The sequence below is a fragment of the Halichoeres trimaculatus genome, unplaced genomic scaffold (genome assembly GCF_033239565.1).
Source record: "Halichoeres trimaculatus isolate MK-OKI-2021-1 unplaced genomic scaffold, fHalTri1.1 fHalTri1_scaffold_23, whole genome shotgun sequence".
NCBI lineage: Eukaryota > Metazoa > Chordata > Actinopteri > Labriformes > Labridae > Halichoeres > Halichoeres trimaculatus.
In genome coordinates, this window is record NW_027437201.1 from 1,792,341 (window position 1) to 1,806,816 (window position 14,476).

General features: G+C 37.3%; 1 protein-coding gene across 2 annotated transcripts; it reads right to left on the reverse strand.

Annotated features, from left to right (window-relative positions):
* Positions 1-3,377: 3,377 nt before the first annotated feature.
* pemt (phosphatidylethanolamine N-methyltransferase) lies at positions 3,378-13,767 on the reverse strand. 2 transcript variants are annotated; one of them, XM_074662577.1, is made up of 7 exons: positions 13,655-13,767; positions 12,158-12,265; positions 11,353-11,468; positions 8,352-8,497; positions 6,427-6,538; positions 5,201-5,275; positions 3,378-3,977 (listed from the first exon to the last, which is right to left on the reverse strand). In XM_074662577.1, exons 2-7 carry the CDS (start codon positions 12,263-12,265, stop codon positions 3,923-3,925), a joined length of 612 nt encoding a protein of 203 aa, XP_074518678.1. In that variant the 5' UTR covers positions 13,655-13,767; the 3' UTR covers positions 3,378-3,922. The 2 variants fall into 2 exon arrangements, with proteins under 2 accessions (XP_074518678.1, XP_074518677.1); XM_074662576.1 differs by lacking the exon at positions 13,655-13,767 and adding an exon at positions 13,147-13,406.
* Positions 13,768-14,476: the final 709 nt, after the last annotated feature.

Consider the following 14,476-nt stretch of genomic DNA (forward strand, 5'->3'; position numbering starts at 1 on the left):
GTGCTGTCATTGAATGATTGTGTTTTAAGACAACAAAGCAAACAGTTTTAACAATGTCTGCAGTGTTCACTTGATTAGACCTATGACTAACAGGTTTAGTGATAATAGTTTCAACCGCTGTGCTCAACATGTCCAGTCCTGACACGCTGTTGGTGCTGAAGTTTATTTTATCCTTTACACAAGTTAGGGTATTTACCTGATGCTAAATGCCAAAATGTCTCACTTCTTGAAAACATTGAGAGAGAACAACTTTTGAACTGAAACTAGCATAAATGAGACATGAACAAACTCAAATGCCCCAAACCAGGACTCAGATCAGTCAAGTTACTCCAGTGTGAGGTACTATAAATGACACAATAAGAAAAAATTAATAAACAAAAAAAAAAGAAGTGAAAAAGTGGATGCATGAATCAAAAAAACAACTATTTTGATATCAAAAAAGAAATAAATACATAAAGTTAACATATCCATAATGACGTTTTGACATGTTGCGATAGACATAGACATGTTGCAAGAGATAAGAGATAACTACAACTCGATTTGCACAAGTAAAAATGTTAATTCTTGATATATATTTTATCTTATAAGTGAAAAAGCTCATTGATGATATCTGCAATTGTTCTAGCATTGCAAATATTATAAATAAATTCTAGATATCTAAAATTAAATTCTTACAAGTCAAAATTACATTATAGAAATGATGATGTGAATGAACACTGGGGCCAATTGATTGAGCTGGCAACAGGTGTGCCTGACTGCAGCAAGGAGGAAGACTGTGGGTTGCAGAGAAGAGGACAGTGTACCCAGGCAGTTTGTTTTTTTAAATGTTATTGACAGGTGGGTGGAAAGCGCAGTGGGAGGTTAGGCTACAACTTGTGCGGGGCAGCCAAAGGGTTTTACCTTGAGGAGTGACATCACGTGAGTTTGCTGTGGTTTCCGAAGTATGTGTGTAAATTGCAATACCTCCAGTAGAGGGTGACAGTTTACTGTGTTCATTGGTGTGCCCTAAAGCAAAAGCCAGGCCCTGTCAAGCTGTTTGCAAATGGTTTCAGTGAAAGCCTTAGTGGGCACCCAGGCAGATAGTGGAGGTACCCTGTAGCAGTTTCTACTCTATTTTTTAATTAATTTTGTCATTTTTTCCATTTTATTTCATTCATTTGTCATCTTCAATAAAGATTGCTTTTTTTTTTTGTAAACTTCATCCTGTGCTTATTTGACAGCTCTTGGTAGCAGTAAACTTCTGCCACAGATTTTAAACCCCTTTATTTATTACAATATAATGACCTGGAATGCAACATGTAAGATTGTAATTACAGATACCTGGAATTGCTTCTTGGATATCTGTAAATGAATCTTACGGGTAACAATTATATAAGAGATATCTACAACATTCATTTTGACTGGTCGAAATTGAATTGTTTATATCAAAATGGTATTTCCACATGTAAAAATGTCACTGTAGATAGGCCTATCTATAATTATGCATATATCCAGAATAAATATGGTAATAAGGCGACATGTGAAATGAAGTCCATTTCTCGCCTACATATCCAAAATGAGTACATTAATTTATCAATCACAAATGTAATATTATTATTATTATTATTGTTATTAACATTATTATTATAATCATTATTATCATTATCATTATTATTATTATTAATGACTCACCTACACACATTTTAGAGATTTGCCAAAATGCCTCTGACTCGGAATACGTGAACACTCTCTTGACACTTGTCTGTCAACATTAACGTTAGCTCATTGCAGAGGTGTGGACTCGAGTCATGTGACTTAGACTCGAGTCAGACTGAAGTCACAATTTTGATGACTTTGGACTTTGGATGGTTCTTGGACTTGACAATATCATCAAAGACTTGTAACTCGACTTGGACTTCAACATCAGTGACTCTGCGTGATGACTTGAAATACTTGAAATTTTCAGTAAGACTGAAACTTTAACACATAACTTGAGGTTAAGGACTGGTAATAACACCTTAAACCTAATGTTAACCAGTCTAACATCTTCACTTACACACACCAACCCTATATATCCACTTACACACCCTGCATGTATACACACACTCAGCACACACACATTAGATGAGTTAAAATGAATTATCACATCACAAAATGACCACATTTTTCAAAAGTGAATTTGTTGTAGCAGCGCTCAGCACTCATTGTTTTCTGAATGCTATGTCAGCACTCTCTTTTGTCATCAAGTTCTGTAACACTGGTCACCTTTTATCTGAAAAATAAAGCACCTCAAAATACATAAATCGTACTGGTCAAATTTGATAGATTATTTGTTAAAATTACTTATTATTTGGTTAAAAAAAGTGCTTATGACTTGAAAGGACTCGAAAATTTTAAGCCTATGACTTCAGACTTGACTTGACTTGTCTTCTCTTTACTTGAGACTTGACTTGGACTTGCACGTCTTTACTTGAGACTTGACTCGAGACTTGGGTTTAAGGACTTGAGACTTACTTTAGACTTTCTCCCACCTCTGGCTCATTGTGTTACTGTCCAGACAGGTTGGCTTAGCGCGATTTTTCCAGCTTCTGACACAATGAATGGGAGTGCAACATGAGCCCCCGACAAACAGAGCCCCCTGGGGAGAGACGTAGAGGGAGGACAGGGTGGAGTGAACCTGAGTGAGACCTCATCAGGAAGAGGCCAGAGTAAAATCTTACCCCACATCAGATGAAAGCACATTCAAAGGTTGGCACAAGCAAAGTTTACTGTAATACATGCAACATGGACAATACATCTGTTCTTTTCCTGTCCACTACATTCTGTCATGCTGCCGCTGTGTTTTTTTAACAACATGCACTTTGTGCATAGTTCTATATATTTCAGTTGATACTTTCATGTAGCCTAGTAAAGACATTAAGCAATCTGGGAATAAAGCACCATTACAGCTACACTGACTCCAATGGGCCTTGAAAGTTGCTTTCGTACAAACCATCCAGTTCACTGAGCTCATCCTCCCCGTGGCATCCAAAGCACCTGTCTCATTGACCATGCTCACGGCTCATGGAAAGACATGCAACGCTGTAACTTACACGCCATGGTGAGTTTATGGTTTGGTGCAGGGGTTTTCAAAGCCTCTTTTCAGAGAACATGAAGTCACCAGGGCCTTCCCTATTCTAATAGCCTCTGGATTTCAACCACTAAACAGGCAGTACAGTCTCCCAGATTTGAGTGAAAATGGGTGAGAATAAGATTAACTGAGGTCAGTGCCCATTTGTGCATTTGTTATAATGATTAGATTAACTTTAAACATAACATAAAAATAAAACGAGATGACAGCTCGAGACAGGAAAGAAAGCATGGCCACCAAAGAATACCAGTTCAATCAAAATGCAGTAATTAAAACATAATTTAATGACAGATAAATTATATACAGAGCTGCTGTAAGCATCTACAAAATTCTTGTTAAAGTGACCATTGAGAAAAGATTATCAAACAGAAATAATAGATGACAAATTCACAGTCAACACAGCACACATTGTGGCATTGAAGAATCCAGTCCAAGAAAACGACAAACTTTAAATATCCGTCATTTCACTGTGCAAAATACAGGTGGTCTGAAAGGTCCCACGGAAACGTTTCCAGAGGTCTCTGGAGAGGCATATTTCACCATACATCATCTAGCTAGGTTCATGGACTTCTGGTGATGTTTGGTTTTAAAAAACTGCTGTAATGCTTTAAAAAACATTTCAATACGACAAACTGTTATAATGTTTAGTAAACTACTCCACTAGAATCCACAACCAGTTGAACAACATCCCAAAGGAGTAATTGTTACTTGAAACCAGACTTGAGGTTGTGTAATGACCAGGATAGGGAAGACTAGCCTGTGGGTGGTCCAGTCTGAGCTTCTCTTGACACAGTGTAAGAGCTAGGAAGGATTTTATTCTCGCTTGGATCGATGACTCCTCTCTTCATAAATCTGTTCAGTGAATGGTCTGTAAATATTGTAAGACACATGCATTAGGACAATACATCAGTATATCAGAGATATATGTCTAAACACTTCAACAACTACAGCGTGCTAATGCTGCATGAGCCACTCCACACAAGTCTATTTTATACTGACACCCCTTATCAATGCTAGTTCTGTAAACCTAATATAAGTGGCATTCCACCTGCAGTAATATACAATTTACCAAAGTTAACACCCAAGTTTTTTTTTGTTTTAAAGCGTAATCTTTTTGCCTTTAAAGGTTATATTCAGAGTTTGAAGTTGGTTTTGATTAATTCACGTCTTTTTACTTATTCAGAAAGAAATTAACTGTTGCTGAAAACAGAAAATTGAGCTTGTTTTACAGCTCAAATTTTCAAAGGCAGTGTATTAAGAGATTATGCTCAACTCGTAGCATTGATGTCAGTTCTGTCTCTTAGACTATGCGCCCTCTCTTCCATCTCAGCGGATGTCAGAGCACATTCAGTCCAACACGTAAAAGAACAACTGGACTGCCGGAGTTGTAAGCCTAGGTGTTTCCCACCCCAATCATAAGCTTCTCCAGGTTTGTGTTGTCTTTTTGGGCTCTAACACCTCAAACCTTGTCGACTTCTTGCTTGGCACTGCACATTGTACAAATAATAATAATTTAGATACACAGATTAGGGCTAAGCAGTATGGCATTTTACTGTAATCTTAATATTTTTAGGTCATATCACAGTGATGACAATGAGATGATGCTTTGACACATACTTTGATGCAGACAATACAGTCCCCTTCATCAAGGTGGAGGGTAAAAATATATACAATTACAGCTACTTTTTGAACAAAGAAAATTCATAGGAGGAATTGACAAGGGAATCAATAAAGAACCAGGTCGATGAGCAGAATCAATAAAGGCACCGATATCAATAAAATCTTAACATAACCCCTGCCTAATCATTATGCTAAAAAACAATCAATAAGTCTGTATCAATCAGCAAACGCTGTACCTTAAGATAGTAGTGGTAGTGAGGTGCCCCCAAGTCAGAAATAGTGATATGGCTCCCACCAACAAAAGTCTTCATTACTCTGGTTGGTGATGTCACAGAGACTACATCCTACATTTATACAGTCTATGATATTAACACAGCTCAGTTAGAAGTTTTGGGCTGTACTGAAACAGAGTTTTTTCAGGCACATCATTTTGTTGGCGTGCAAACAGAGAGTGTAGAAAGAAAAACTCACCCCTCAAATCTTATCGCAACACTGTAGACCACGGCTACCAAGCCAGTCAGGACGAGACCAATGGGACTGGCACCACTGCAAAACAGAGAGGCAAAGAAAAAGAAATAACACAAGGGATGGTGAGCAGTAGGGGTTGGTATGACGTCCAAACCGTGGTTTACATTTCTGTTGGTATCATAGTATTCTATATGACATTTCTACCATTTTAAACCAATTAAAGAGTCAGTCCCATTTAACTGCCAAATGGTGTAACCACATAAACATGACAAGTATTGAATTATTCATCCTCCTTGAAGTTATACAAGTTGTTTGTGATAATACATCATCTTAAAGTACACTAAAAATGTTTCATTTCTAAACTAGAAAATTCCCTTTTTCTTGTACAGAGCAAGTCAGAAAGCCAAAGACAGCAACATATTCTCTCTTTTTTTGGGTCAGTTGGTTTAAAATCACTTTAAATATTATTTTTACAGTGTAGTAGACTGACATATTTATAGTAACTGTTTTGGTGTTGTGAGATACATTGGTTACACCAACTGGCCTTTTACTGTTACACCAACTCCCGCTGTCTTTCCCCCATAAAGAATACATTGTACAATGTTTGTGCAACTTAAACTGCACAAGATAAATTAAATTCTTCACAGTGATATGATGTTTTTAACTTATCACCTTACTGACAACATAAAAGAATGAGTGAATCAATAGGATATTCTACATCACCTCAACAAAAAATTATGCAGTTCAACAAGTTACTTAATTTCATCGATAGAAATTTGTGGTAAAATTTAAAATCTACTTTGATTCATCTTTTCAAGTTAACTGTAGCAGCTTGAACGGAAAAGGGCAAGTTTTCTTTTTGACAAGATTCCTGGCATGTTAGCATCACATATAAATAGACCATGTGCTCATTAAAAACACATCTCATGCTAGAATTTTGTCATATGTTGAAGCATTAAAAGAGAAAACAAACAAAACATCAGGTCTGTTTGATTTTTCACCACATTTAAACCTTAAAACAGTAGGAGTTATAAAGCGCATCCCCAAGGATTAAATCATCAAAGTGTCGGGGACCTTGGGATCAGTGTTCCCAAACAACCAACAAAATCCCCCAAAAAACAAAGGTAAATTTACCCTGAGTGTTTTCTGTCATCAGACCCCACACACACACACACACACACACACACACACACACACACACACACACACACACACACACACACACTTACATAAGTGCCAGGCCAAGGTAGTTTGCAGTGCTTCCCCAGTACATGGGATTCTCTGTTATGTTGAAGGGAAAACCAGTCACTCTTTCATCCATTAGGATACCAAAGTAATCACCTGCAAAAATAAACAAAACAAACACAGTTGGCCTTTTTGTATTAAAAAAAAAGCATTTTGATGAATCCGTCTCATCAATTAGATTTGGACACGAGTAATGGGCGTGTCTGTTCTACCTGAAAAGGGAGCATTATTAGGGATGGGTACCTTTCACATTTAAAATGATTCGGAACCGATGCTCAGTACCTGGCAATCAGTATCGGTACTCATATAATATATATGATAAATGATATATAATGTAGTATAAATTTGTGTACTTTTTCTGTTTCTATTTCTATTTCTGTACTTTTGTGTGTGTTATTGTGGTGATAATATAAATGTATTTAATAATAAAATCCTAAACTTTTTCATTTTAACATATTTATTCTTCAATGAATAAACTTGCAATTCTGTGTTCATTTCCAGTATGGAAAATCTCCTTCTCTTCCACTCCCTTACAGTCACAAGGATGCTTTTAGGTACCTAAACATGGTACATTTTGATTTTACATGAATCAGTACTCAGTACTATCCATGGAATTCGGTCGGTAATAGTAAAAGTACCTAATTCGGTACCTATCCCCAGTCATAATTTATGGTCATAACTTGTGATGAATAATAGGGAAAGAGCGATGTTTTTCACACAAACAGAGCAGCAAACAATTCTGGAGGAGTTTGAAGGATACAAAAACATTATAACTGTGACAAGCAGCTTGCCGAGGGATTGATGACAAGTTAAATACATAAATAAGATATCCAGTTGTGCATTGCTGTACAAGTATATAGCCTCTAGGCTTTTAATATGAATGTGAGTATTTGCCATGAACTCGTAGCCTTATGGCCTGAATTAATTACTTTCTATCATGGAAGAACTCATTTGCCCCATTGCAGATTTATTTCAGGAAGCCAGATCTCACCTTCCTGAGAGACCTCGACGATTCAGGAGCAATAATAATCTGTGCCGCATTTTGTAGGGAAAGACTTATCTGATATTGCCAAGATCCTTTAATTTCTGGTGCACTTACTGTCACTAAAACTTTGTATTGAAATACACTTTTTTAAGAAATTAAAGTAATAGGCTTGTTTTTGTATTAGTTTTAATCCGTTACCTGCTGTTTCATAAAAGCTTTCCTTCATAAAACTCACTCAGTCATGGCCAGGGAACATAACAAGGGCGTTCAATAATGTCTCCAGAAGAAGATACACTTTACATACTGAATAGCAAACAAAGGCTTGAATAGGCCTAAATCCTAGTCCCTACATTTGAAACAGTCTTTTTGTTCCAGTGTAGATTTGTTGATCCAGGCTGGAACCTGGCGTACTCAGTGTTTCTCCTCTTCAGAGCAGATTAGCACACAGGGGTCAAATGAACAATACTATGATCTGACATCTCCAGAGGAGCCATCACACAGGTCCTCTGATAGCAATGATCCAGTAATTATTCTGCCTGATCCAGCAGGTAACGTGGAAGAAATAATTCAAACCCTTCTTCAAAGTACAGTGGTTAAAATCTCCCCAAATCACATCGGGTGCAGGCAAAGGGTGATGGCAATGGCTGCTGGTTTACTAATATCAATTGAATATCTGTGCAAATTAAAAATGCAGTATTATATTGATTCAGAGTGAATTTGGATGAGGACAATTAGGTTCATTATTGGAGCAATCTTTACTGCTGCTATAGGACATTACAGTCTGAAGCCGCTGTTTAAAGACAGGAGGTTATAACGCCAAACAACACTGGCATAGAAAGAGAGATTTTTTTTATAGGCCATGACCATTCAAAGGCCTGACATGTGCCATTATCATTTTAATCATACACTGTGTTTGATACTTACCAAGGAAAGTCCCAATGAAGCCCAGAGCCAAGAAGCTGCTGACTACCAGCACAGTGCCAAAGACCATGAGAGCTACACCAGCACAGAAGACATCAGTTCTTTCTAACATGTCCCACCTGGCCTGGGCCTTCATCGCTACTGTCATGCTGCAAAAACAAAGATACAAACCTGATCAAAACTTTAAGACAGGTTTAAAAATGGCAAGAGTTTACATTTTGCACTGTTGGATCTTAAAAAAATCTGAGTAGAGTTTTAAAATGTAAAAGTAATAAGAATGAGACAAAAAACATGAGTGTGCAATCTATTGAAAACAACAATTTAACTGAAATAGGCTGTTCATCAGCTGATCAAATGTTTAAAGGTACAGTCTGCGGGGTTTTCCTAAAAATCAAAACATCAACCTTTACAGGAATTATCCTGCTCAGTCAATTCATCTGGGTCTCTATACATGTGTGTCAGTGTCTATGTCTGCCTCAACCCCCTCCTCGGCCTGGATGTAAGTGTTTAGGTTGTATCAGGAAGTTTCTGGGTGAAGAGTAAATGTGGTCACATCAGACACAACTAAAGTGAAACAAAATTCCAAATAGATGAAGCAAGGCTGAAGCTTGGCTCGACTTTCACTCGCACTTGGAGAGCAGCACAGGACAAAGAGTGGCACAAGTTAGTATGTGTCAAATGTCAAGTGTATCCAAGAGGTTAGTGGGAACAGTGCTCTGAGTGGTAAAGATGGCTTCCACTGTCTGAAACTGATGTCCACTTCTGTTTACTTCTCTTCATGATCAGGAGAACAAACAGAATGACTTGTTTAGACTTAAATACTACTATCAGACTGTCGTCACATTTATTAAGGTTTTCCCCTCCAGGCTTAAGTCTTGCTCGTGTTGTACAAGACTAAAGACAAACTGTGAAGTCACATCTCCTGTTCAGACCCTCAGAATTAAACTGAACAACAAACAATCACCAATTGAAAAACACCAACACTTAACATGATGGAGCTCATAGTTTAACGCATGTACATTAGCTCTAACTCATGTGAGTGTCAGCTGATGGAGATGATGACTGACAGTTTTGTTTTTGTTTTTTTTTTCAAATTTTGTTACACCCCTATGAGATAACCTTAAAGATTTAAGGATTTCATACAATGATTTTCATTCTAAGGTGTTTTTTCAAGACCATAAGAAAGTTTGTATAAGCACTAACTCAAACTTGTTACATTGAAAAAAAAGTTGCCATGCAACACATTGGGTTTTGACCTGGATAAAAAGTTAATTAGGAAGCAGACAACAATTTGTAAAGATAGGAGACTGTTCATTAGAAAGTCTGAATGTTGTATGTGGTGTCCCACAAGGGTCAATACTGGGACCTCAGTTATTCATCTTGTATATTAATGACATTTGTCAAGTGTCTAATTCAGTTGAATACATGTTATTTGCTGATGACACAAGCATTTTCTGATCTGGTGAGACTCTGCTGTGCTGCAACTTGTGGATGTCATCACTTCAGAATGAAATAAAACACAACTATGGTTCGACCAAAACATATCATCACTAAATCTGATCAAAACAAAAATTATGATGTTTGGAAAAGATAAAAAAAAACAATCAAGTACAGGTTAATATGGAGGGTGTAAACACTGAAAGAGTAAGATAAATTTCTGGGAGTGATAATAGCTGGAAACCTGACTTTCAACATATCAAATTCAAATTGTCTCGTAGCATTTCAGACCTAGCTAAAGCAAAGCATGTTCTAGACTAGGGATGCACAATATTATCGGCACAATATCGGTATCGGCTGATAAAAGCTTGAAAACACGTTTATCGGTATCTGCAGATATGAAAATTTCTGCCGATATGCACAGCCGATAATGTGCTATTCAGTTAGGATTATTATTATTTTCCATCTGAAAAAGAAGCTCCTTAAATAAAATGTAGCACTTCATTTATTTGCACTGCAGAGCTCTGTGTCTGTCACCAGGTTGTTACAGTAGCTCTAAAATAATCAAATGCAACTTGGTTATGTTTAAAAATGCATTGTACATTTAAAGTTCATGGGATCTAAAGAAATTATTTTTCTGTATTTCAATACTGAATGTCTTTAGTTTGAAAAAATAATAAATTTCTTATTTGTGATAAAATCAAATGTTTTTGTCTTGTTTTATGTGTGATTCTTAAACAAATAAGACCGTCATAATAAGAGTAACATATAAATTCCAGTACAGGATAGACTGAGCTTTCTTTACAGTGAAAAAAACAAACAAACCTGTGATTATCGGTATCGGTATCAGCCAAAAGGGGTTTCAATATATCGGCGTATCGGATATCGGCAAAAATCCAATATTGTGCATCCCTATTCTAGACCAGAAATCACTCTACATTAAGTATAATTTACTGATCTCTCCTTATTTAGATTACTGTACGGAGGCATGGGGTAACACTTGTATAACTTCTCTTTAATCACTCTTCATTCTGTAAAAAAGAGATATCCGATTCTTTCATAATGCTGATTTTCAGGCACATACTGACTTCTTTTTTAAATACGAAGCTCTCAAATTTTCTGCACAAAACAGCTCAGCTTCTACACATCGTGAGGAATAATCTGCTGCTAAAAACCATTCAGAAAATGGTTCTGACAGAGAGGGTGGGTATAATTTAAGGAAAAAACAAGCCTGAAGGTTAGAAATGTGCATTTGATATTAAAACATCTCTGTGTCACTGTTCATGGAGTTAAACTGTGGAGCAGACAGAGTACAGAACTAAAACAAGTTTCAAGCATAAGTCTGTTCAAAAAGTTAATACTACTTCCTACTCCATGTAAACCGAGAACCTTTAAAAGTGATTATCTTGTTCTGTTTTCATTTTTTTCTGATTATGACTTCTTAGTATTTTTTCACCGTTTAAAAATTCTTTCATTCATTCATTCATCAAAACTGAGCTGATTCAGAGATCAACAGTGGAATCACAACTGCTTTGATTAAGCTAACCAGTGTACGTATGAGGTTTACCTGTGGCTGCGATACACGTTAAGGAGAATGATGACAAAACCGAGACAGTAACAAGCCACGTAGGGGCTCCCAAAGAGCCTGGTGAGTCCACGTGTGCGATGTTCCCATCTTGCCACCTGATAAGTGATAAGAACAGACGGACGTCAGTCATGACGGGCATGGAATTTACATTGGAAAACAAACACAGGTCCCCCTCCCCTGCATTAATAAATATCTGTTGCAAATATGCAATCCTGTTGCAGAAATTAACAGCACTCCATGATTTCCAGAGTTGTACAGTCTACATAAGAGCAGCCTAACAGCTTATACGTTTACAACTAGATAGTTTTACTTGGTGCAAAACTGTTATTATTATTATTTTTGGCAAGACACTGAACCCTGAACCCCAGCAAGCTGTTCTTGTGTGTGAATGGTGCACGAACACTGATGGGCCTGGGTGTGAATGGGTGGGTATGGCAGATAAACGCAAAAGTAGAGAAGGTGGTCCATTTACAGTCTACCATTCATCCACCTAAAGAAACACAGTGCAGGGAGGGACACATCTGTACTTATACGTTCACTGGGAGGGACGGTGGACCTGGAGTGAAGTTGTAAAGTGATATAAAACCTTTGTGTCTTGAAGTCTAACATGTCTCTTTGACTCCATAAGACCTGAATACAAATGATCTCTAGTAACCCATGGTTGATGCAGAACACTCAGACTTACAGCTTTCCACTTAGGTTCACTAAAAACCCTCTCCAGAGTGTAAAAAACAGTATTTTGGTTGTTGGTACAATTATGTCTATCTTTGACAGCGTTTCTTACCACATTCCAGAAGAAAGGGTTAAAAATTATGGCAATCACCGCTACAAAAAAACTGGAGTCGTGAAGGTTGATGTGGTTAAGTACATCTTTCATGAATGTCACATCCATCTGAAAGAGAAAAACACAAGAAAGAGATGCTGAGAAGCCACAATGTAACTTTGAAAAGTAAGATATAACACATGTCTAAAATGTATCCATGGTTAGAAGTTCTACCATGCTTTTTCTCAATAGCCATAAATTCCACTACATAGGGGCTGGCTGCTAATGCTAACAGTGTAGCTCAGGTTTCATCAAGGAATCCTACAAGTGAGGATTTTATATGGTCTCCATAATATGATCAGTGTATAATTACTGCTTATCACCCCAGGCGCAAAACTAGCCAAGACCACCTCTGGTAGATCTGTCCAGTTTATTTTCAGGCTCGTTCAAATTTGCTGGTTGTCTCCAAACTTGACAGTCCACCATTTTCAGCGTTCCTTTTGTTCTTATATACATAGAAAATGTTTGATTTTGTTGTGTTTGTTGTTTAGCCTTGTTTCCCTTCAAGCTGTGGATCTATTTGTGTTGGCAAAACAAAATAAATGATTAAATAAAAAATTGCTTGCTACTGTTAACAAATAAAAAGCAGAACTGCATGTTGAACTGTTGTATTGAAGCAATACACCACACTCGGGGTGGTGCTGTTGTGCTATCAGCACTCCCCCTCGTTTAATTAACGTTCTGTAAAAACTGAAGCAGAGGACAGTCCTGCTGTTAATAAAAACAACAGCTGTTTCACAGAAACCCCAATCCTGGAACCAGGGGGGCGATAACCCCGGCATGGACTTAAAGGATTTCTAACTTACCTAGAACATAATTGTATTTACCCAAGCATTTCATAAGCTAATAGTCCTTTAAAGAGCTTCCAGCTACATTTTAGCTAGGAGATAGTCCACACTTAAAAGCGGACTGGACAACCCTATTCCAGAGTTCTATACCTGGTACTGTACCTCTGAGAAGTCCACGTTGTTTAACCCTCCACAGCAGTCCAGAGTGTGCATTCCTTATCTAAATGACTTTTTCTCTTAGCGGTGTTTAACACGCTAAGTGGACACTGGCAAACAGAGAGCCTGCCTACTCCTATGACTGATGGACGACGAACAATACACTGTTCTGATTTATGTCAACAACAAATAATAAAATAAAATAAAAGGAGCGTAAATATCTCCCACTACAACCACTCATGAGGTAGCTACATGACCCCGACTCAACCTTGCGCAGTGCACTCTGGGATATGCAGTTCACGTGTTTGGTGATGACTTATTAACTTTTTTAAAGTATGCGTGGAGCGGTTTGTCCATTAGATGTTTCAAAAAAAAAGCCAATCTGTTCCAGATTTATTTTTCAACAAACGATTTCACTTTTGGTGTGAGATTAAAATTAATTCTAGTATAACATAATTCTAGAGCTAAATCCCAAACTGCAGTCTCCTCTCTCCGCCTGACTGCAAATACTTACTGAGCAGACATACTGAGCGGTGCTCCAAAATTGCGCTGGGAAAAGAGAGGAGACTCATCGGGGAAGTGATGGGAGAGGAGATGCTGCAGAACAGGCTTTGCGGAAGTCTTTTCACTGACAGACACGCCCCCATATAGGATATCAATCACTGATTGGACGCTGCAGCGGCTCGGACTGAAACGTCATATCCCGGAGGTTTATTTATTGTGAGCGAAACGTCAGAGCTAGGAACAGTCAGTAAGGATGGTTTAGGTCCTAAAAGGTGTTTCATGTGAGGTTGAAGCACAAAATACTGGTCGCGACTGCTATATATATATATATATATATATATATATATATATATATATATATGTGTGTGTGTGTGTGTGTGTGTGTGTGTGTGTGTGTGTGTGTGTGTGTGTAAAGAGACTATATATGTTTAGGTTATATTCATCATCCAATGAAAAAATCATCTAGGCCTGTTTAAATGATACATAGGCCTACACAATAAACATAAACAGATCATTTGTGATCAGTTATTTCTCTCATTCATTTTCTTGAGGATTTCTTTTTCTTCTTTTATTTTAAGCCTAAGAAAAGAGTCTGTCAAAAAAAAACTATTTCAGAATTCTTTTAGAGCTCATAAAGTTTCATGGGCTTTGTAAAGAGTAAAACAATTTCAATTTTCCTAGAGATCTAATGAATATCTAGTATCCAGTGTTCCTGAGAAAACATTAACTAGGTTAATAAGCGTAAACACTTACAGCAGTAGTAGGATCCATCTGATGTATCAAGTAAAACACTAGATAAAGGTTAAATATTTAATAAATAATCTTATTATGA

What these genes read in the sequence shown, in the direction of transcription:
- pemt (XM_074662576.1), bottom strand. Translation starts at nt 13,197, where the DNA reads ATGCACACTCTGGACTGCTGTGGAGGGTTAAACAACGTGGACTTCTCA. An exon ending in ACAACGTGGACTTCTCAGAG is followed by an intron (nt 12,266 to 13,146) that starts GTACAGTACCAG and finishes TTTCTCTTTCAG; the next exon opens with ATGGATGTGACATTCATGAA. An exon ending in TACCTTGGCCTGGCACTTAT is followed by an intron (nt 5,276 to 6,426) that starts GTAAGTGTGTGT and finishes TCTGTTTTGCAG; the next exon opens with TGGTGCCAGTCCCATTGGTC.